The 24,001-nt window shown below is 39.6% G+C and overlaps 2 protein-coding genes across 2 annotated transcripts in view; both read right to left on the reverse strand.

Annotated features, from left to right (window-relative positions):
- ttn.2 (titin, tandem duplicate 2) overlaps positions 1-24,001 on the reverse strand; it is a 252,950-nt gene that overhangs the window by 105,994 nt on the left and 122,955 nt on the right. The window contains exons 97-121 of the mRNA XM_067602773.1: positions 23,673-23,744; positions 23,273-23,386; positions 23,085-23,177; positions 22,533-22,577; positions 19,779-19,829; positions 19,267-19,662; positions 18,835-19,113; positions 18,135-18,404; positions 17,894-18,033; positions 17,648-17,774; positions 16,150-16,416; positions 15,756-16,022; positions 15,203-15,466; positions 14,625-14,764; positions 14,206-14,332; positions 13,538-13,804; positions 12,148-12,414; positions 11,311-11,577; positions 9,520-9,659; positions 8,788-8,914; positions 5,912-6,054; positions 2,355-2,478; positions 1,537-1,803; positions 966-1,063; positions 700-868 (exon numbers count right to left, since the gene is read on the reverse strand). Of these exons, the coding sequence (XP_067458874.1) occupies positions 700-868; positions 966-1,063; positions 1,537-1,803; positions 2,355-2,478; positions 5,912-6,054; positions 8,788-8,914; positions 9,520-9,659; positions 11,311-11,577; positions 12,148-12,414; positions 13,538-13,804; positions 14,206-14,332; positions 14,625-14,764; positions 15,203-15,466; positions 15,756-16,022; positions 16,150-16,416; positions 17,648-17,774; positions 17,894-18,033; positions 18,135-18,404; positions 18,835-19,113; positions 19,267-19,662; positions 19,779-19,829; positions 22,533-22,577; positions 23,085-23,177; positions 23,273-23,386; positions 23,673-23,744 (4,521 nt within the window). The remainder of the gene's footprint in view (positions 1-699; positions 869-965; positions 1,064-1,536; positions 1,804-2,354; positions 2,479-5,911; positions 6,055-8,787; positions 8,915-9,519; positions 9,660-11,310; positions 11,578-12,147; positions 12,415-13,537; positions 13,805-14,205; positions 14,333-14,624; positions 14,765-15,202; positions 15,467-15,755; positions 16,023-16,149; positions 16,417-17,647; positions 17,775-17,893; positions 18,034-18,134; positions 18,405-18,834; positions 19,114-19,266; positions 19,663-19,778; positions 19,830-22,532; positions 22,578-23,084; positions 23,178-23,272; positions 23,387-23,672; positions 23,745-24,001) is intronic.
- LOC137192244 (uncharacterized) lies at positions 19,836-22,520 on the reverse strand. Its single transcript, XM_067602780.1, has one exon. It carries the CDS (start codon positions 22,058-22,060, stop codon positions 20,345-20,347), a length of 1,716 nt encoding a protein of 571 aa, XP_067458881.1. The 5' UTR covers positions 22,061-22,520; the 3' UTR covers positions 19,836-20,344.

The raw sequence follows: 24,001 nt of genomic DNA on the forward strand, positions 1-24,001 counted from the left end.
TTGCTGTGGTCTGAATCAGTGGATGATGGTAAACTTGGTTTGGTTACTTTTCACACAGAGAAAAATCCAAAGGAACCAAAATGCATCACTTCAAGCCAGTTGCGAATGTTCACTCTGCTTATCGGTCAGATGAGTCTGGGTCTCTGCAGCTTCACCAAGTTAAATTTAAGACTTTTTAAGACATTTTAATACCACATAGAACTCATTTTAATACCTGTTTCACAGTCAAAGTATGAAAGATATCATTAAAAACCCTTAGCGATGATAAAGGCTAGAATTATTTACCAAGTGCAATGTGAAGTAAATGTCAATTTATTTAAATTTATTTCACATTTTTTCCATTACCTCCTGGCAGTATATAACAATCATTCCCATCAATAGAACTAAAAGTACTCATTTATCACGACCTGGATGTGGATAAACAGTAGAAAAAAATGGATGGATGGATAGATTGACCAATTAAAAAATTTAAAAAATAATTTAAGATCAGATAGAAGTCGGATCAACTTTCCACTTCCTCTAAAGGGTCTCTGTGTGGTTGTTTTGGCCACAGTACGATTTGCCGTGGAGGGAAACCAACCAGAATTGACCAGACTGAACTACACAGGTCTGAAAAAGCCAGTTGTGACAGTGATTATTTACATTTGCATCAGTTTCTGGCTGTTTCGGGAAGCTGAGGATTAAGATTTCTTTTCTTACCAACGACAGTAAGCATGCCGGAGGATTTGGAGGTCTTTGCATCACATTCATATTCAGCCTCATCGTCAAACACAGACTTGTGTACGATGAGGATGTGTTGGCGACCTTGGGCAATAATTTCGTACTTCTTCCCCTTTCTGATTTCACTTCCATCCTTTAACCAGCGGACCTGTGAGACAGTGGTGGTGAGGATATCAGAGAGGTTAAAAACTGAACAATGATCAAAAACCGTCACTGATGGTTCATGTGAACTGATGAAAGCTTACCTTAACGTCTTCTCTGGACACTTCACATTCAAACCTGGCGGATTCCTTCTCTCTGACCTCGACATCATGGAGCGGCTTCGAGAACTCGACATGTGGAGCTGTCAACACAAAAATAGAGAGGCCTTTATTAGGAGGTCCTTAAACTTTTCCAGGGCTTTTGTCTTAAAAGGGGCTCCTTGTCTCTCATAGAGGGTTAATTTGTGTTTTAATTGAATTTTGCTTGTTCCCGAGTCTTTCAAGCTTTTATTGAGTCCCTAAATTGTTTTGAGGGATTGTTTAACTCTCATGAATGTTGGTTAGTCTTGTAAAGCGTCTGTTAACGCTAACAAGGGATTCCTTTCTTAGGGGGTTCCTTGAGTTTTATAAAGGGTTTGTTAACTCTTGTAGGGGTTCCTTTAGCTTTTATGGAGTCCTTTGAGTGATTCCTTAACCGTTTTGAGGGGTTCCTTAATATTTATGAGTTTCCAACCTCTTAAAGAGGATTCTTTAACTATCCCTGGAGTTCCTCCTAAATTTGTAATGACATTTAATGAATATCAACTTATAATTTCCACCTTGTAGTTGTACTCACGTTCAACATTGAGGAAGCAGGAGGTTTTGAAGTCTTTAGCGTCACAAGTGTACGTCCTTGAGTCGTCCAGAGTGCAGTCGTGGATGACCAGCACTCTCTTGCGTCCATCGACGATCATCTCGTACTTCTTGATCTTGCGGATTTCCTGTCCGTTCATGAACCATTGCACCTCCGCGTTCTCTCTGGAAACTTCACACTCAAGTGTGGCGGTGGCTTCCTCCTCCACCGTCTGGTCCACCAGAGGCTTTGTGAACTCCACTGGCGGCTCTGAATGGACACAAAAAACAAGCAGAGCAGCTGTTTAAATTCTACTCTGCTAAACTAGAGTACTATCAGAATATTCATGTTGGGTCTGAATAAAAAAGAACTTTTAAGATGACACCACTTATATCTCAACAACACATTTAGCAGTTTTTTTCTTAACATTGAATCTACTATAAATAGCAGTGAGTTTAACTAATAGTTGTTAATTGGTGTGGATTGTCTTCTTGAACAAGATAAGTGAATATTAAAAGTCTTTCAATGCAAAACTTCCATTGGAAATCTGCAGTTTTAAGAGTAACTCAACACCTGGTTAACAGTTTCAGGTCTGCCTCATCTCTAGCCAGGAGTGTGCTCTGTTGCAACTGTAACATATCCAACAGTGATGTTACGGTGTACTGACTCACCCAGGAGTACACTTTTACATCACTGCTACAAGGTGAGGTCAATAAATTGGAGATTTCAGTAGTTGTTACTCATTAAAAGCTACTTGGAGCTAACTTAAAATAGATGTCATCAGTAGAGTCCAGTAGAATTAGCAAATGTTGATGTCTTACCTCCGACTATAAGGTTGGCTTCTGTCTGGAAGTCCTTGGCAGTCAGTCGGACCTGCCCAGCTTCATGCAGCTGGACGTCCCGCAGAGTCAGACTGTGGACAGTACCCTCCGCCTTCAACACCACCTGGAGGTTCAACGGCAGCATCAGCAAAAGGGTTTAACCTGCTCTGAACACTGTCTGTCAGGTTCAAAAGGTGAGTCAGTAAGGCCGGTTTAGCATGCCAGTCTGTTTGTCTGTCAGTATATATAGTCAGGGTTTTATCTTCCCCATCAGGTTAAATAGTCTGTCAGAAAGGGAAGTTACCTGCCCTCAATACCGCCTCTCAGAGTCCGTAAGGTTTTGCATTCCCTGTCAAGTGTAACAGGTCAGTAATCTAAGTGTTGTACCAGGTTCAACAGTCAGTCAGCGAGATGGTTTTATCTTGCCAGAACACTGCCTGGTCCCTTTTTCTAAGGTTCCTTTAGTCTTGTAAAGGGGTCTCTTAACTCTAACAAGAGATTCAGCCCATCCTTCACATCTAGTGGTCGTTGTGGTAGTAATTATGACCCCGAGAAGTGACGCAGTTCAGATGACGTCAATATAAGGTGACAATTTGCCGTATTAGAGGGAGGCAGGTTGGGTGGATGGCTAGATTTTTTTAAACACCGTAATGTTGTGGTGTTTACTGTTGCCATGATGATGATGATGAAGGTTGCATAAATTTAAGGAAGTAGAAACCGTGTTTCAAGTGATCATTTTAACCCAAACCATGATCTTTTCCTAACCCTAATCAAGACCTTAAACACAGCGTTGTCACACCATAAAACTTTATTTACTTTACTTTAACATTTTTCTAACAGTGATTTGTAATGATTTTGGAAAGTTGCATATTACTATTCCTATTGGTTGTTCTTGAGTACAGGCACAATCAACCTATGTGGTTGTTTAATTACGAGGATGTGTTGAGTGATTCTGTAACTTTTTGATGGTTTACTTAAGTCTTCCACCAGTCAGTCAGATTGAGGGTTTTACTGTCTGTGATCCTTTTTATATTGTGTTCAGAGGACACAGAGACTGTAATTTGGCAGATTGTGTCCCAAAATTGCGTCTGTCAGGTCTAAAGCATTCAGTCAGTAAGACGTGGGTTTAATCGTCGCTGCGCGTTGTCTGTGCAGTTAAAAGGATGCAGATTTGAGCTGAGAGTGGTGTTTTCTGTTGGTAAGTCTCCAGCGCAAAAAGGGTCAGCCAGCTGAGCTCTGACAGCTAAAACGAACACAGGCAGCTGCTTTCCTTCTCCCAATTTAAACTTCCTGACCTCTGACACCTGGCGGCTGGTTTTACCACATATCCACCCACTACATATCACAGAGCTGTCTGAACCAACAACTACATAACTCACTGAGGAGGAATCAAACATACAGTATCTTTAATTTACTGCTTTTCTTGTTTGTTTTTAAAGGATAAAAATAGGAAAAAAATACAATAATTGTTATTTCATTTTATCTTGTTTTTCATGATAATTTTTTATCTTCATCTTCATTAAATCACAGAGAGAGAGAGAGAATAACTTTTGACTTGATAAGTTTCAATGCTGAAATTTTAGTGTCTGATCTCCGCTTCCGAGCTGTGAGTAGAGCTTTTACAATGTTGTTTTGTTCTCTAAAAACAATCAGAAGTCGATAATGGGAAAAACAACTGAGGAACTTAATTTTTAACCAGCAATAAGTTATTTAATGTTTCCCCTCTAAGAGTGGAATATAAGGAGATTTGCGGATTGAGATGGGTTAAAATAAATTAATAAATTAACACATTTCTCAGTGTCTGCAGACATTTTGAGCTGATAAAAGACTAAATATGAAGACATATTTTATTTTTGAACTTCAAATTTTTAATCACAGTTGAATCTTTAAAGTTTAGTCAGTTCTGACATTGCTGAGGTTTTCTCATCTTAAGTGCTGAAACACTTTTTAAAAAGTATTTATTAATGTCATTTTAATTGTCAGTGTCTGAAGAGTTTGTTTGTGTGGGTGCTGGGAAGGTGGTGACATGTTGAGCTGTTTTATTTAACTCCTGGGGGTTTAATTCATGTTACTGCATCTCATAAACATCAACAAAAAAACCCATAAAATGTTTGTGGAGTTCCAAACTGAACAACAAACCGACTGTGTTACTGAGGTCCATGGTTTTTATTTACTATCTAGTATTAAGCATCGATTGAATCCGTCTTTATCTCTCTTTCTGTTGCACCAACGATTTAAAGCTAGTCTTCTAAGTATGCGCAAGATACATTTTTAAGCTTTAAATTTCAGTTTAGCTCTCTCTTAACCTAGATGTTTTCAATTCTGTTGGTTTTTTAAAGACTCTTTTAAAACGGTCTTTTCTTTTTTAGTTTAACAGTTTTGTTCTCGGATGTAACAGTGACAGTATCATTGTTTTTATCAGTGATCATTTCTTTCTTTTTAGTTACACTTGCTTTTAATAGTTTGCTTCAATTAAGCTTCCAGGATAAAGAAATTTTTATTTGTTCAGTTTACAGGTTTAACTGAAGTTTGATTGGCACTAATTTAGTTTAAATCTCTGTTGGTGCAACTGACTTTATTTCATAACCAAAGAAAACCAGGAAATACATCTGTGATGAAACCAGAGCCATTAAACAACTGGACAACAAAACAACTCATTTAACCTGATTATACAGTAGGGAATAGTTCAGGTATGAAAATTAAATACTTTAAAAACACTGTTAGTCATGTTTACATGTTATAACTCACTTTATCTTCATTTTATCTAAAGAAAACCAGGAAATAAACTAAAGAGCTAGAGAGTTAGAGCTATCAAACATACATACATACATACTTGTGGCTTTATGTTGAGATTTGATGGTACACTTTATGTAGCGTGTGAATCTTTGCTCATGTTGAACATGTAACATGCAGTAAATCATGCTTGCACAATTCAGAGAGAGATCATGTGTCTCGGGGAAACCTCAGGGTTCTCGAGTTACGACCAATAATCAAACTAATCCTGCGTTATGCTTGGATATCATTTCAAGGCCCAGACTCACAGCGAGCTCTTTTCAACGCTTATTTCAACGTGAAAGCAGCCGCAATTTCAAGGCAAGGCAAAACATTTACAGCACATTGCCTGTTTTTAAACTGAAGCTGTCAAATAGCTCTTGTTGCCACCTGCCCTGTGCCTCCACCTCCTGCAGCTGTTAAAAATAACCCCCGAAGAAACGCTTGCGGGGCAGAAAAAGCCTCCCCTCCTGCGTTATCTCAAAACCAGGATCGTATGCTCAGCTGGAATCCTGATCCTCCACCAGCAAGCCCTTATATAAAGACAGGCTGAAGCTGAAACAGGCTGGTGCAAAGAAAACTGAACATTGTGTACAAACGTGACAGGAAATGGCCTTGGCTCTGGACCAGAACCACCATGAGAGCTGGAGTCTGTAGTATCTGTAGTAACTGAATGTAAACAGGTCTTGTGTGTGTCAGGAAGGTGTCAGGAAGTGAGAGTCATGTCTTCGCCTGTTTTTGTACAGAAACATTGTGAGGACTCACTCAGGTGTGTTGGGACTTACTCTGTCGCTTGGTTCCAGCTTTGTACCCCCCAAGAACCACTCGACAGCGATACCTTCGTATGACAGCTCGCACTCGAAGGTTGCGGTCTCCCCGGCGGTGACAGTTACATCCTTCAGAGGCCTTGTTAGGCCGATCACTCGGGCTTTGGATTGGGGAGAAGACATGGTTAGCTCCCCCCCAAAACAGGTCAATAGATCCAAAAATCCTCAGAGAGAAACGGCTAATCCTCAGTGGCTAGTCCTCATGGTGTGGTTGAGCTGAAGGCAGGCTACTGAAAGCCCTCAGGACAACTGAAGCCAGCCACCCTGGGACTTGGCATTGGGGGGTTTCGCTAATTAGCATGCGACCTGCCATCAGATGTATATGGCCAGCAGGAACCAGTGAGAGATGGGGTCGCGTCCTCCCCCCTGCCAATCACTGCAAACCTGCTCTAGATAAGGCATGTGGCTTCTAAAATAACCAAGGGGCCTGATTGGCTGAGAGCCCACCTCTGCCAAACCCATCAGGGGAGAGCCAGTCTGCTCCTGTCAATCACCAATTTTCCTGGAAAAGGAAAATGCGGAGCTCCTTGCAGGAGTTACCCAACGTCACATGCAGAAAACGCTGACATCATGGTTTAGTAGCCTGTGTTGTAACACCGCTATGTAACTGGTGTTGTTGAGGTTTTGGTAATGCAGGCCAAACTGAGGGCATCAACTATTTACAACAGGCTTCTTCACATGCCTGAATTAAAGCCCCTTAATAGCCAGTTAAAGCCCGTCTGACAGTGAGCGCTGGACTGTTTATTCAACGAGCTGTCAGTCTGAAGAGTTTACGGTCATAATCTGCTCCCCAGGATTATCTCTGCAGACCCACATTTATATTTTCACACTATCTGCTCAGGAATACAGATAAAGTCTGACAGGAAACAAGGTCTTGATTTCTACAAATACATTAAAATGTAAATACACTGTAAAAAAAAAGCCTCCATCTGAACAAGTGATTTCACTTTTTGAGAGTTTAGTTAGTATTCCTAAACCCTGGAGATGTTTTTTTTTAATCTTCCAAAGGGTTTCTACTTTATGCACAAAATGATTTTTAAGAGATGATTTTCCTGAACAATATATATATAAGGTTTAATTCTCTACTAGTATTTTTTTCTAAACCGACACATTTTTAACAAGATGTCGTTACTAGAGCAGTACAGTCCATCCTGTGGTTGTTTCAAGACGTTTCTCACTGGATTGGTTGAAAAACAAGTTCTTATATGTTGACTGAATTACTTGTTGAGATGGAAGTTTTATTACAGTGTAGAATATATAAAATACCTTATAATTGTTTCACTGATGCAAATTTTACTTCCAACTTGCCTCCAAATGTAGGAAACATATTTTAACTGGACAAAAATGTGATTAGATGCAGATTTTTGCAGGTAACGTTGGGTTTTGGTTGGTTGGTTGGTTGGTTGGAAATTTCTTGTTGTACATGACAACTCAAAAATCCCTTCAAGCTCACTTTCTCTTTGTTTGATAAGATAAAACCTGTGTGACTTCTTCATCTCAGCTTGATGGCTGAGTGTCATCTTTACACTCCTGGTCTAATTTTGCGGAGCAGCTTGAGTCTCTGAAGCCTGAAACTCACATCTGAATAGTATATAAGAGCCAATATTTATTGGCGATTACCATTATATTAACATCTAATTATATAAAAAAAACAATAACAAGAAAATGATTTAATGTTGCAATTGGTTACTCACTATTTTAACTTTATGTACATACCGCTCCTCCCTCTGCTAATATACACTATTCAGGAAATGTAAGAGCACTAAAAAAATCTGTGATTTGAATGAGCTAAAAATTTATTCCACTTAAAAGTTTCAGTTAAAAGATAAAACAGAAATAATTGTCTCTGAAGCAAAATAAAAACAGTTAAAAATCAGTTCTCAGTGTCAGCTGCTGGCATTGAAAACCATAAATCAAGCAGGAAACATTGGCGCATTGATGTATTCAGGCTTTCTGCCGTTTTCTTGGGGAAGCTTTGGTCCTACCCAAAACTGAAACTTTTCTGGTCACTCATATTTGATTATTTGTCAAAAGCCTTCAAAAAAAAAAAAAAAAGCATCATTCCAGAGTCATTGCTGGTTATATTTGGCTTAATTTCTGCCCCCTCTAAAAACAACTATGAGAAATTAGTCATTTCTCTCTGTACTCTTCTTGCAGAATTAGGGAAAAAAGCAATTCCATTCATGGCTCAAAGATCTGGCAAATGTGCTTCACCTTTTGATATACACTTAGCAAAGATTTAAAAGTGCTATATGTAGGAATTGTAAAGCAATAATCACTTTCTGTTAATAAGTGAACGGATTGTAACGTAACTTAAAAAATTAGACTTTCCTGACTTTCTTGGTTGCATATAACAGCGTGTGGCAGTGAAAATCCAAAGGATGTGATGTTTATGTGTACTGCAACAGGGTGCAACACTAGCTAACGTTAGCTTAGAAATGGAGTCCGCTAACATTGGACACCAAGCTGTCTTTCTTCCTATTGGACAGGTAAGCTAATATAACTGCAAAGCATGTGAAATATATTGTGATATTGTGGTTTTAGCTGGCTAATGTTTCTGATTCTTACATATCGCAGCTTTAACTTTTCAGAAATCTTCTCAGCCAACCAATCAGGATGTAGGAGATGCTGGGTTTCATGCAAATTCCTTTATCAAATTATTACCAAAATCTGGTTCATTAAGTAACAGTGTGCATGTGCATGTACAGTGCAGCATCAAGGACGTCACTTGGATCTAAACAGAACCCATTGTCGTCTGTCAAGAAAATTTTCAGCTGAATACCAACAAATGTTTTCACAAACTGAGTTGTGAGCGTCAGTGTTATTTCTGTCACCTTTAACCCTGAGCTGAGCTGTAGATCTCGCATTCGCTGCCGAGAAGTCAACGTTTCCTGCCATGTCCATGCGGCAGTTGAAGAGAGTCAACATGTGTCGTGTTCCTTCCTGCTTGATCTCCACATCCTGAGAAAAAAAAAGATCCAAAAAACAAAAACAAACAAACAAAAAAAAAACCCAGAAAACAAACTTAAGACATCAAAAAATAATTTCTTCTGAAGTTCAACACGAGGTCACAAGGGAGCGTGTTCACGCAAACATTTTTCTGTGAAACACCTGAAGTATATAAAGCATTCATTAACAGTTACAGCTTTTTAAAGGGACAAGTTGTAATTTTTCACTAATACATTAACAAATGTATCGTGTTTTTTCTGCCAAATAACTTTAAAATTCCTTATAGCAGCTTCTTACTACCTTACAATGTGTTCTAGGATGTAATAAAGTTATTATTGTAACAGTTATTATTTGTTTATATACTGTTAATAAATGCTAAATAAGGGGGGGTTCAAATGTGTTACCAAATAACAGAACAAAGGGGAGTGATCTGCTTAAAATAATTAAACATACAGTTAAATTTGGGCATTTAATGAGTTTGAAATGTGTCAAGATACTGACACTCATTTCTAGAATATTCCTGAAGCTAAAGAGAAATCTTCTCCGGGAACAAGTGGAATCATCTCAACCTGATTGGCTTTAACATCTCTTTAGGTGAATTCAGTGTTTGATCTTACAGCAGATGGATGGAGTGTCTCTCCCAACAGTTTCCAGGAGCCGTGAAGGTCCTCCTCTGAAATCTCCGTCTCAAATTTGGCCACCTCGGTCTCTGTGACCTCCACGCTGTACAGCGGACGGACGACCTTAATGTCGCGCTCTGCAGAGGTTTAAAAAGATGTTAATGAAAAGCAAGCAGAAGGTGAGGCTGACCGAAAAACCGAAAAAAACAACAACATGTGGAAGCAGTTTGATGTTGTTGTGAACAGAGAGACAGACAGCTGTGTGTCTGACCATCACCGGAGGATGTACAGTGGACATGTAGACGTTTGACAGTTCGGGCAAGTAGCTGACGCTCTTATTCAGAGCGACTTACAGTTTGTGCAGAAGCAGGACACGTCGAGTAACTCTAGACAATAACCCAACCCTCAAAGATCTCGACACTATCAACAGACACTCTACAAATGACTTCTAAAGCATCAAAACATATTAATGCTTATGAGGACTTTTATTAATTATTTAATCAGAGTGGCGTTTCCGGGAAACAGTTTGAAACTGTGAAATTGTAACTGATCACAATGTTATTATCAGTATTATTTTATAAACTACCAATAAATCAAATGCTTTAGAAAGTGCTTCGATTAGATTATACTCACAAATAAATAATTATCTGCAGTTGGTTTGCAGATTAAAATTTAAATTAGATTAAACTTAAATAGCTTACACTTTGATTAAAATCATAAACATTTTTGTATTGTATTTTGAAATTTTGCAAAAAAATGTTTTACAGCTTGCTTTAACTTTGAATTTGGTTTATCTCAATTATTATTAATGATTAAGAGGTGATTTATTGATTGTTAACTATTTTATCAGAATGGTGTTGCTGGTTCCAAGTTTCTGTCAGCTGTTAAAATTTACAAATAAACATAAATCCATTTAGTTTTCTTTTTTGCAACTGTAACTTTTAAATTATTATTACAATTATCAATATGATTATTACTACTAGTAGTAGTAGTAATGAACACCTTAAGCGTTTATAAACTAGCAATTAATTCATAAGTTTACAAATGCTTTACAGAGTATTAACACTAGAATTTAATTTGAAATGAAAAATAATTGACATTAAAAAGTTTGCAAACAAAAACTAGTCCTGATTATAAAAGCTTATACAGGATATTTTAATATTATTCACATCCTTATAAACAAATAGTCTTTAACTATAGCTCTTTTAGTTTGCTTTTATGTTTTTCTGAATTGTTTTAGTTTATTTATTTAATTCTGATTCTCTTAAATCTTAAATTTAAATGTTAAATTTCCATTTTTTTGTAATGGGATATTGCATATCTGGCCCTGGAGTGACGGATGAAAATTTCACTGTAAATGTTTCAAACTTCTGTAAAATATATATAACTAATGAAATAAAAATACATAAATACAAAAATGCCTGTAAGTATTATAACATGTATATGAATGCTTCTATGGACATCTGAGAGTAGAGACATTGACATGAGGGTTACACTGATGTCTCCTTTGTTTCTTCAGAGGTCCTCAAAGTGTTTCCATACACAGTTATAATAATTAAATCAAGATGTGCAGGGTTGGATTATCCTCAAGTGTTACTATGAATAACATATGTCACACACATTACAAACATTCAGAATCAGGGAACAGGACACAATAATGAAGCTTGGACGGGAGATGAGCTGCGGGCCAGATGGAGGTGGGGTTTCGGCGAATGGCGGTGGGCGGGGCCTGATTCTGCAGTCCTGACCGGGGTCTGGGGGGAGGGGCTGGATTGCTGCAGGTATTACCTTCGATGTTCAGGTTGGCTGTGGTTTTGTCGGTGCCACAGTCGCAGGTGTACACTCCCATGTCCTTCTTTGCTGACTTCTTCAAGACCAACATGCGCTTCTTGCCGTCTGATTGGTAGAGAATGTTCTTGGAGGGAAAGATTTCGTTACCATCTTTGAACCATTTGACCTCGGCCGCGGCTTTGCTCAGCTCACAGGACAGAATCACTTCGTCCTTTTCGACGGCGGTGTAGTTTTGGAGCTTAACTGTGAAGTATAGGTCGCCCTCTGCAAGAAGTCGTACAAGACAACCAGCAACAGTTAAAAGCAAGGGTAAAAAAGCTGTTAAAACTACATCAAAGTAGTTAAAAACCCATCCTGCTGGATATAATTCAGATCATTTAAATTGGGAAAACCCATTCTAAAAAGAATTCATGCATGAATTTGATTTTCAGGGCTTCAGGGACACACTTTTCCTTTAAAACCATAATGAAAAGGATTTAACGAATTAAGCAAATTTAAAATATAAATGAAAATATTATACCTAAATAATAATGATGTTTAAGTAAACACTTTATTTTACAGTTCCATGATTTCATGATTACTTTTCTGAATAATTTCCCAGAAGTTCCAGAAGTTTGCAGTCGACATTTTTCCTAATTGCTGGGAAATGTACAAGGAGCTACTAAATTTTGTCAGACTTAGTGGGAAGATTTTTTTTTTAAATTGCAAACTTTGTTTGGTAGTCAAATCTTGGGGTAGAGTTGCAGTGGGTGGAGTGTGGATTCTGCATTTCCTACATCCTACCTAAAACAGTCTAAGTTCTCCTCCTAAATCCTTCTAGACAACAATACTAACCGAGCACAGTGAGCATGGCCTCTGAGGTCTTGCCCATGGCCTCGACTTTGATCATGGAGGTGTCGTCGATGGTGACCTCCTTGAAGGCCAGCGTGTGAACTTTTCCATTGTCCGACATGTGCACCACCTTGCTGGGGTGCAGACGGATGTCGTTTTTGTACCAGACCACTGGGATCTTATCGTGAGAGAGTTCAACACTGAACTCTGCAGTTTCACGTTCCTTCACAGTCACATCCTTAATTGGCTTGATAAATTCGAGGCGAATACCTGACAAACAGACATTTTATATATATGTAGTTATATGTGAAGTTGTAACAGAGTTGTTTGGACATTTAAACATACAAATTATAATGGTGATGTGTCCAAAGTTAAGTGCTCTACTCACTCAAGTATATGGAATGGATATTTGCCCAAAGCCTTTCTCAAACAACTACATGAGCAATAAAACTAAAGTAGAAACAAGTCACAATACTAACATTTCCTATCTGTTATTGTTGAGCTTTGTTAGGATTGTAAGACTAGTGTAGAGTGCTGCTCACATCCCCTAGAGGCTGCAGTGTTCACTAGAGCCCCGATAAATAATCAAATCATCAAACAACATATTTCTGTATTCTTAGAGCCTTAGCATTTGTGAAACTAAAAACGTTTGTCCTGGGGTGGCGCTACAGCAAAGGTCATTAAGGTCTAAAGAGTTCATTGTCAAGAGACAATTTTACAATTTTAAACCGCTTTGACAACATGTTCATTAATGTGCTGCTATAACAGCCTTCTGGTTTCAGGCTTTCCAGTAGATGCTGGAACATGGCTGCAGGGATTTGCTCCCATTTAGCCACAAAAGCATTAGTGAATTCCAACACTGACGTTGGGGGATCAGGTCTTGCAAGTGCTGGATGGGATTGAAGTCAGGACTCTACAGGCACCTCAAGTTCTTCCACACCAAACGGGGAAAACCATTTCTTTGTGGAGCTGTTTTGAGCATGGGGGCATTTTCATGTTGAAACAGGAAAGGGACAAACCCAGGGGAGAGAAGCTGTTGCAATAGTAACAGCTAATGGGGATTCAAATAAATAAACAAAACAAACAAGCAAACAAAAAAAATAAACAAACAACACTATTGTCTTAAATATAATTTTTTACTGGCACATTAAGATTTCCCTTCACTGGAACTAAGAGACCGACACTAAAGCGGCAAAAACAGCAAGACCATAAGAAGAATGTAGAGGGTCTACATACTTTCGGCCATTGAGTGATTTTGTCAGTTATTGAAAGGCTTTTGGCAAATACACCATTATACATAGAATTTACAGTCAGAGCACAAGAGAGGTGACACATTCTGAAGTTATGCCCTAATGAACATGTCACACCATCTATCCGTTCTGACTTTATTTACCTTTGATAATCAGTTTTCCAGATGTTCTCTTATCTTCAGCCTCAAACATGTATTTGGCTTCGTCTTCATATCTGGCAGATTTTACTATAAGAGTGTGTCTCTTTCCCTCCACCAGAAGTTCATACTTGTCATCATTTGACAACTCCGTAGATCCCTTCAGCCAACGGAAGCTTTTGGGCTCTCTAGAAATTTCCAGCTCAAACTTTGCCTCATCCTTTTCGTACACGTGCACGTCAGCCAGCGGCGTAATGAATGAGACTGGGATCTCTGTTGATTCAGACATATAGAGTTAATGTCAAGGCGCAGATGGAGTGTTGATGGATAAAAAACGTCGGATCAGTTGTTTGTTTGGGTAAATTAATCAATGCCCAGTGGTGCAAAAAATAATACAAAAGGGTGTTGTTGGTGTTCACAGTGTAATAGCATTTACCACTCCATTCATAGAATGTAAATCACTATTACATTTTATAAATCCACATGATTTTTGTATTATTTTTGAAAGTAATTTGCAGCACCGAAAAAATGAGACAAGAAGATGGAATGATACAGAAGAGCGATAAGATTTAAAATAAAACGTGAAGCAGAAAGAATCTTTAAGCACAGTGCCGTGCTTGGAAAATGTGTTATGACTCTGCACAGGAAGGTAGAGGGGGTACGTGAAAGCTCACCCTTCACTTTCAGGTTAGCAGAACACTTGGCGTTGGCAGCAGTGAACACCACCTCACCAGTTTGAGGCACTTTACAGTTGTATAAGACCAAAGTGTGTTTGGCACCGTCCTCCACGATCTCAATGTCCTGCAGATAGCCGACAAACTTCAGTATTTCAGCAAAAATATCAAGACTAAAAGGAAGGTTGTCAGAGCAAGGCTATGGTCAATTCACTTTCATTCATTAGCTAATGAGATTTTTTACATTCACATACTTCATATCCTTACCCTGACAGGTTATTACAGGATATGTGAATGAAAACATTTCAAGACTTGAGATTCTTAATGAAATCTATTTCCTGATTTAGTGAAAATGAAAGTGAATTGAACCAAAGTTAAGAGAATATCTGCTGAGATGGGTTTTTTTTAATGAGACATACGGCAGATGGACTGAGGACTTCTCCGTTGAGTTTCCACTGGCCGTGGACATCATCCTCACTGAGCTCAACCTCGAATCGAGCCGTTTCTCCATCAAACACCTCAGTGCCATACATCGGCCGAACAACCTTGATGTGACGAGCTGACGTTTAAGAGAGGGAACAAAATTCTTACTGAAGATGCTCAAACATTTAAGAACTCACAGAAAATTCACATAAATACACATACACACATAAAATATACAAAAGCACACAAACGACAAACAAAACCACAGACAATACAACAGAAAAATCAGGCACTCATTCTGGTGGAAGAACACTACAAGATATTTGGACTGGTTTTCCTTCCAATATTTCAAGAGAGCCTTTCTCTAGAAACTCTTGTAGTGTTTTCTACCATTTTTGGAAGGGCAAAGAGATAAGGGAGACCACATTCATGTCTTGATGAAGTAATGAAAGCAACTACGAAAATCTGGGTGATGGGCTTGAGGTGAGGTTAGGAGGTGGTGCCGGTGAAGGGTAAGCCAAAGAGGTGCAACAAAAACAGGGGAAGTTGCCTCAACAGTGGTGTGTGTCTTTACCTTCAATGTAAAGCATTGCTGTTGTCTTGTCTGTTCCACAATCACATACGTATTGTCCTTTGTCTTTGTCCCCGACTTTCTTGATGACGAGGGTTCTGCGTTTTCCCTCAGCCTTAATGGACACCATCTTAGTGGCCTTAACTTCAGCCTCATTGTGGTACCACATGACATCGACGTCTTTGCTGAGCTCACAATCTAGAACCACCTTGTCTTTCTCCACTGCAGTATAGTCTTGCAGTTTAACTGTGAAGTATGCATCTCCCTCTGGAACGGAAATGGTTGGGTGACTCTCCATTGCACATAGAGAACTCATATACATGGCACAAGACAAACAAAACACAAGACAGTCAAAAAAAGACGAGGAACACGAATGTGTGACACAGAAAAACATATAACGACATACAACGCAGATAAACAATGTCTTACAAATACACAATAACTTTGTTTTGTGGACCTGGACAGACACAAACATGGACAAACTGTGGAATTAGCTGTGAGTAAGAAGAAGTAGAGACATTGGATGAGGAGGACAGGCAAGTATTCTTGGATTTACCTATGACCGTCAGGTTGGCCATGGAAGGAATTCCTTTAGCCTCAGCCTTAATTTGGCAAGTATCATCTAGCGTCACTTCGTTTATTTCTAGCACATGTTTCTTTCCATCCACACGAGTGACCACTGTTCTGCTCGGGTGGATTTTAACATCGTTCCTGTACCAGGTGACCGGGATATTCTCATGAGAGAGCTCCAGCTCAAACACAGCTGTTTTACCTTCCTTTACAGTTTGGTCCTTTATCGGCGAGATAAATTTGAGCCTGATACCTATAAGTGTATTAGTAAGGCATATTCATATGAGTAAGCTCAAAAGAGGAGGCAACCAACTCATCAATAGAGTCATCATAATAAAGTTTCTGCTAGTTATATCCAGCAATGGCAGTCCAGCACTTACCCTCCACTGTGAGTCTAGCTGTTGAAGTTTTGCCCAAAACCTCAATCGTATATTCATCCTCATCATCAAACTCACAGCAGTTAATGATTAGCATATGCGTCTTTCCATCACTGATGATGTCATATTTTTGGTCAGGGCTGATGATGTCAGCCCCTCTATACCACATGACCTTAGAAACATCCTTTGTGATGGTGCATTCAAACTTGGCCTGTTTCTTTTCAGGCACAGAAACGTCCTTCAGTGGGACAACAAATTCCATTTCGATTTCTGGGTTAAAAGGTGACACAGGTACAGTAAATCAACAAAACAACAAAACACATGAACAGCACAGTTCTACACTCAGTGGCGAGTTTACCATGTACACCCTCAAATGTACTAGTGGGCTGTACCCTTCTATGGCTCTAGAAGTTTATGCAATCACACTACAGGGATGTCAGTGGGTATTGACATGAAATCCTGAGTCATTCCTTGTTGCAGACTAGACTGTGGCTCTCTGATGGTAAACACGGCTCATCCCATCTTATCCCACAGAAAACCTGTTGGAGACATCTTCAGGTTATACAGGTCATCTAAGCAAACTGATGTCATTTTGCACTCCCGGGATCGTTTAAAAATATGGTCTCCTTTGCAGCGAGATGTAAAGGAACTCCATGTGACGACAGCTGAAATGAAGTCATCAAGGAATGGTTTCTTGCTCATAACAAGGGTCTTCATGCTTGCCAAGGAAACATTCACCAAAAAATCACTGTAGTGTTGACACGAGGAACGACCAATTCATCTTTCAGTTCAGTTCAAATCAAATCAAATTCTGACAAATTGTGAAAAGAATCTTCATTCTTCAAGTCGCTCTGCTTTCTACTGGTCTTGAGTTTTTTATCAAATCCTAATCAGACTAGTTGCCTCCTGTTTGTGACTATTGGGAATAGCTTCCCTGACATTAAATCAAACAGCTCTATTAATTTAGGGAAACCCAGGCAATGTAATTTCATGTCTGGGGGAGCTATCAGTTCAAGAACATAGTGTAAGTAATAAACTGGCCACCATATGTAGATTTAACATAAAACATTTAACCACAGACAGTACGAATATAGAGTGACATCACCACACACATTTCCCATGTATGTCAAGCCTGAAAGACCAGATGGATTTACATTTTCCACTGAACAGACTGTACAACAAACAGAACAAATAACAACAAAACAGCATGATGGAATCAACACAGGACACCGCTTTGGCCTTTGGAAATATTCGAAATCCCGAATCAAAATTTCTTCTCTTCTTCTTGGGCTGCATAAAGTCTCAAAGAATGGTACATTAACAAGAATTCGACTTGTCAACCCTATTAAATAAAGATTTAAGGTCCGCACTCACAAGGCCGCAATGCTTTATTTTATTGTCAACGGACCTTATGCCTTTATTTTTACAGCAAATATCCTAAAATACATGTACAGTAAAGTACATGGTAATTCCCGTTCTGGATGCCAGGAGTTCTGCTTACCTTTAACATTGAGCATTGCGCTGGTTGTGGCATTCAGAGCCTGGTAGGACACTTCACCGGCTTGGTCCAGTTGGCAATTTTTCAGTGTAAGCCTACGCACCGCACCCTCCATTTGGATGTCGCATGTCTGATGAATATATTGAAGTAAATTTATACATAATGGGTAGTCAACATCAACATGCAAATGCACAACTACATACAAGACTTATGTGACACTTTGTGAAAACAGGATCCATCCAGTCTTACCGGGGATCTTGTCAAAACCTCTCCTTTGAGCTTCCATTCCCCTGGAATATCCTCCTCAGAGATCTCTGTCACAAACATGGCATCTTCCTTCTCGACCACCTCAACGCTCGCCAATGGCTTCAGGATCTCAGCCTCCCGCTCTGAGAAAGAGGTTTTTATTGGTGAATTAATATCAAAAGAATGATAGAAAGGTAAGTAAAGTACTTGAGGGACTTAAAGGAAGGTAAGTAGGTAGATAAACCTCCTAGTGTTAGCTTGGCAGTGTAGACGTGTCCTTCCACCTCCATGGCATACTCTGCTACATCTTCAGGCTGACAGTTCTTGATGGTGAGCGTCAGCTCTTTTCCATCCTTCTTGATCTCAACCTTATCAGAAGGAGTGATCTCATTCTCTCCTTTGAGCCACTTCCAGTTAGGAGTGTCCTTGTAGAGTGCGCATTTAAATGTAGCAGCAGCCTTCGGTTTCACGTGCTGGTCTCTCAGTGGTTTCACAATCCAATCTTTAACAATTTCTGTTGGAGTTTAACATGATTTAATCAGCGCCCATCACACCATTACATAGACAATATGCACCAAAGCAGAGCAGCTAAAACAGGCTTAGTTGATCTAATTTCAGGTGGCTTTCAATAACTTAAATAATGTTTATGGGTTGAAAACCAATGTACTTCATAATGGTGCTTGAATCTAGTTTTGAATTGTACATGACGTTGTGTAATATTCAGATCAATCATGAAAAATTATTGTCATCAGCGTACAAATAAATCTGATGTAATGTAACATGCAAACTGAAAATAATAATGGGCCAAACATGGTGCCCTGAGGTACAACAAACACAATTTCTGCCCTAATCCACTCCAATGTACTGAATATTTCTTCAGGAAGCATTGGTATTGATGTGTGCGACTGTGTTTAGGGACATGTACAATATCTTCTGCTGCTTACCAATCACTTTGACATTTGTTGAGGTCTTTACATCCTCCTGGCCAGACACTTCACATGAGTAGGCACCAGCGTCCTCATCAGAGCTTTTCTGGATGGTCACAGCGTGCTGCATACCAATAATATTGATCTGAATCTTGCCGGCTTTTTTCTTCAGCACCTCACCGTTTTTCTTCCATATCACCTCTCTCTCTTTGTTCAACTCACAGGTCATATACACAGGCTGACCGTTCAAAGCTGAAGTCTCCTCCTCCAGCTCTTTGATCCATTTCACAGGTAGCTCTGTGGGAAGATGATAACATGATGAGCAATCTGACGAAGGCTTACATAGGCTCACAAGAGATTCTATGTCTGGTCCCATGACACCAAGAAGATCTAGTACAAAGCTTTAGTATCTTTGGTGTTATTTTTAGCCCTGAAAAAAGATATACATACCTTCAACAATGAGCTTGGCTGAGCATGATATTTCCTTGCCAGCATTCTTGGCCACACAAGTATATTCACCAGTGTCAGACAGCTGGACATCAATAATGTTCAACTTGCGATCTTTACCATCAGAGGTGAACTTGTGCTTGGGGCTCTCACGCAGGTTGCTGCCATCTTTCATCCATGAAGTGATGGCAGTGGAAGGCGAGACCTCACATTCAAACACAGCAGCAGAGCCGATAGACTCGGCCTCCTTCAACACAATGTCCTTAAGCTTCTTGGTGAACTTCAGAGGCACAGCTTTAAGTTTGAATCCTCCGAAGGGGTCTTCTGGGGGTGTTGGACCTCTCCCACCAGGTTTCAAACCACGGCCCCTGCCTTCTCCAGGGGACGGGGTCTGCTTGGCTGAAATACAAATTGAAGACAAAAAATCAATTCACATTTAAATTTCAAGATAGATTATCTGGCATCATCTTTGCTGAGAATTCCTAATTAATTGAATTATTAAGACAAAGACTTACCTTTCATCCCTCTACCTCTACCTCTTCCTGCTTCCTCTGCTGGTTGACCCTCTGTTCAGAAACAGTTTAAATGAATTTGCTGCACACAATGTAATCATATGTTAATCTGTCTTCATAAACATGGCAGTGCCAGGAGAATGTAATGTCCACTTCAATGAACAAGGAAATATGAAGTGATGATGATGGTAAATATATGAAATAATGAGAATGAATAGAACGCAATGGTGTTAAACAATGTAGACAACACAAATGGATGAATAATGTATAATTAAGACATTACAGTGATGAAGCTTTAACACAATGAAGACATGGAATGACAAACAGAAATGTAAAGATGGCATGAGTGGGGAAAACACATGTTGGACTGACAGGAATGAAATGATATCAGAACGGTAGACACACAAATGACACAACAGAAATGACATAAAGCAATGAATATGACCAGACAGGAATGGTAATTAACATAAGTACAAGAGAAAGATGGTGTAAATCGCGTCACACTTAAGATATGATGAGGTAAAGACGATTTAAGTGCAGGCATGATGGTGGGAATGGGTGGATATTATTCAAGGCATGAAGGGGGGGGTTTTCCAAGTCACCACCCAACACGTTGGGGCCACCACCATCTCACCTCTCCTGGTCACCCCTGGAACCTCCAGAGCACCTTCCTCTCCTTCACCTTCCCAGTCTTCAGAACCATAACTCTCCTGGGGAACCAGCTCCCAGCCCCAGACCTCTTCCTCCCCCTGTTTAGTCTCTTCCTCAGCCTCAGACTCTTCTTTAAACACTTCCTCCTCCGGCTGGGTGGCAACCTTCTTTATTTGCACTGCACCAGGAGAAACTTCCTTCACTAGGGGAATCTTTCCTTTACCAGGCTTTGCTGATTCTACAACTTTCTCCTCCTCTGGTGAAGGCTTCCTTGGGACTTTTTTGAGAATGACAGCTTCAATAGAGTCTTTTGGTGTAACAGTTTTAGGAATCTTTTTCAGTTTATCAACACTCAGCTTCCTCTCAACTGGGACTGTCTCTGCTTCTTTCAGCTTCGCAACCTTGGGAGATGGTGTCTTTTTCAACTCAACCTTCTTGAGCTGCTCCACAGGCTTCAAAACCACTTCTTCCTTTTCTTCCTTCACCTTTGGTGTAACTCCCTTCTTTATCTGCAGAGGTTTGGGCTCCTCAGGAACCTTCTCAGGTTTCTTAACAGAAGCTGGAACATGAGACACTGTCTTCTCTGCAGGAATTGCGTCAGCTTCCTTTGGCTTCTCTGGCTTCTTCTCAGGAGCCTCAGGGATCTCAGGTTTCTTCGGTCTGACTTCAGGCTCTCGTTCTTTCAGTTTTTCATCTGGACTTGTGCGGCGACGGTGCAGGTCATCTGTTGGCTTCCTTTCTTTCTCCTCTGGTGGTTTCTTCTCAGGCTCTGCAGCCTCTTTGGAAGGCCTGGAGAAGGGCTTCAGCTTCACGCTCTCAATCTCTTGCTCTAGTGGTGAGATTTTCTTCACCTTGGTTGGTGCTTTCACCTCATCAGGCTCTTTCTCTGGAGTTTTCTTTTTATCTACTGGTTTCAGCACCTTGGCTGGTGGCTCCTTTTCCTCTGCAGGAGCTTTCTCAGGTTTCTTTGGAGGTTCTTTAGTTTCCACCTCTCTGGGGATCCTCTCTCCCTTCTGGAAAGGTACAGCATCCCTGTCTGGCCTCTCCTTTTCATCTTTCTCGGGCTCCTCAGCTGATTTAATAGGCTTCTCAAATGGTTTGAGTTTGACTACTTCTGGTTCTGCTTCATCTGAAGGCAATTTTTTCACTTTCTTCAAGGCTGCACTAGGTTGTGCAGGTTCCTCCTCCTGTAAGGCTTTGGGAGTTTTCTTCAGATAAATCTTATCTTGTGGTTTCTCATCCTTGGGGATGCCTTTCTGGCGGGTCCATGCATCTTTAGGAGCTTCTTTCTGTTCCTTGTCTTTAGGCTTTATGATTTCTGGCTTTTTCACCACATCTGTTTTCTCTCGAGGTTTCCTCTCTTCTGCAGGTCTCCTGGTGGCAACTGACATCTCGACAACCTCTTCTTTGTGCACTATCTCCTCAACATGAAACACTGTGGTCTTGGTGACCTTCTGAGGTTTTTCTTCTTCTTCAGCCTCTTTAGGTGAAACTGATGGAATCTTCTTCAGTTTGATAATCTCCTGCTCCTCTTCCACTTCCTTCATGATCCTGGTTGTTTTCTTCAAGGTGGGAATCTCAAATGTCTCAGCCTCTTCCAACTGAATTTTACCTTTTTTGTGCAGAACCATCATTTCTGAGGCAGCAAAGGTTTGACATTACTTGTTAACAATTAACTGACATTGCATTTTGTACAAACACAAACTCAACACTTAGAAAATGAGTGAAGTATAAATACAAAGAAAATAAAAAAGATAATTCTTAAACAACTTAACATTACATGACAACAGTAACAAAAACAAAAGAGACATAAAGGAGGACCAACACGAGAAGACTTTCACAGAAAACAGTTACTACAGAAAACATGTCTATATCAATATAAAATTATTAACTTTAAAGTGTTTTGCAGAGTGTTTGCTTTGATATGTATGTAATAAACTTAAAAGAGCTAATTAGTGGTAAACTCCCAACAGTGTACCAGCAACTTTTTAGATCTGGGGATGCTACTGGGCGCGAGTCAGGGGGCGTATATTTATTTATGACATCCTGCAATGTGCTGTGCCCTGTATGTAGTGAAGTAGAGTAAGTGGTAATCGTTGCTCCTACCTTTCTTGACTCCTCCCGGTGCTTGGACAGGTCCCTTGGTTTCATCTAATACAAAAGTATAGTTCAAAAAGTTGTTAATCAGGCTATCTAATCTGTCATGAACAGCAATCAACTGATTAAAAAAATGGGAAGACCTTAAGAATCTGTGAGAAGTTGTCATAAAACACATTCAGAAACAAATAATCTGAATCAGAATTCGGATGACACAAAGCAAAGTAGTCCAATACCACATGATTTAGCTGGATAATGAGGAATAGGTAAAGATAAAGAGGTGGTATAAAGCTAAGTTCTGTCAATGACCAATGGGGCATGCTTGTGTTGGATTCAGGGTAGAGTTAATTAAAGATGACAAACAGGACAGACAACATGAAAAGACAATGCAACAACACAGCTAGAGACTGTACTACTACTAAAGGTCTTATCGACCCGGATAAGACAGACTGACGACTCAACAAACAGTGAACATTTGCAGTGATTAAATAAGATGTACATAAGATGAAAAGGACTGAACCCCAAACAAAGAGTTTGTTTCCTTCTCAGTCTTTCAGATACCTTTACTATCTTCTATCTTCTCAACTATGATTGGTTTTTCTTCTTCCGTCTTGGTTGGTTCTTCAGTCTTCTCAACAGGCTGATACTTGGTCACTTCAATTATAAAAGAGGAAATTGAAGTATTTCAAAGTATCACTAAAACACACACAGAGTTGGTATCAATTCTTTAAGGATTCTTGTCTGGGTACCTGGCTTTATTTCTTCTTTTGGAGTCACTTTTTTCTCCAACTTCTCTGTCTTGTCAGTGACATCAGGCCTTTTGACAACTTCTTGAAGTTTTACAGCAGCCTGTGGTTTGCTCTCTTCAAGTACAAGGTATACAGGGAATTCAACAGAAAGCTCTGCACACACTCTGCTTTCTACCTCTATGAGCTTGAGACCAAAAAGATGCTGAAGATTATTCTTATTACTATTTTGTGTTCATAACCACCTGGTACTAATGGTAATGTCTTGTATTTCTTCAGGAAAAAGTCTGAAAGATTTATATTTGCTCAAGAGTGACATTCTTTTATGAATGCCTTAAGAAAACCTCACACAGAAACAAACAGATATAAACACCAAAACACATTCAAAAGAGAAGTTGGGTACCTTCTTCAGGAGTAGTTGTCTTTACTAGTTGCTCTTTGACTTGTAGTGGCGACTCCTTCTCCTTCACAGGAACTTGGAAATGAAATTATAAGACAATCAGGACCTCTCTAAGATTGATGTGGTAAGCATTGACCATGCAAGGACAAATAACACAGACAGAACACAAAAATCTACAATGAAAACAGACAGATTGGAACACAGTTTGAAGAGGCAAGGCTGTTTTGCCAAGATGTTTCTACAAAAACATTCCTTACCTCATCTGTGCAAAACATTTCTCAATAAACACGGGTTCAGTGAAACATAACAAACACAACAAACAAAGAATTAGA

Source organism: Thunnus thynnus, chromosome 11 (assembly GCF_963924715.1).
Source record: "Thunnus thynnus chromosome 11, fThuThy2.1, whole genome shotgun sequence".
In the NCBI taxonomy this organism is placed as follows: domain Eukaryota; kingdom Metazoa; phylum Chordata; class Actinopteri; order Scombriformes; family Scombridae; genus Thunnus; species Thunnus thynnus.

What these genes read in the sequence shown, in the direction of transcription:
- LOC137192244 (XM_067602780.1), bottom strand. Translation starts at nt 22,060, where the DNA reads ATGATGGTTCTGCACAAAAAAGGTAAAATTCAGTTGGAAGAGGCTGAG.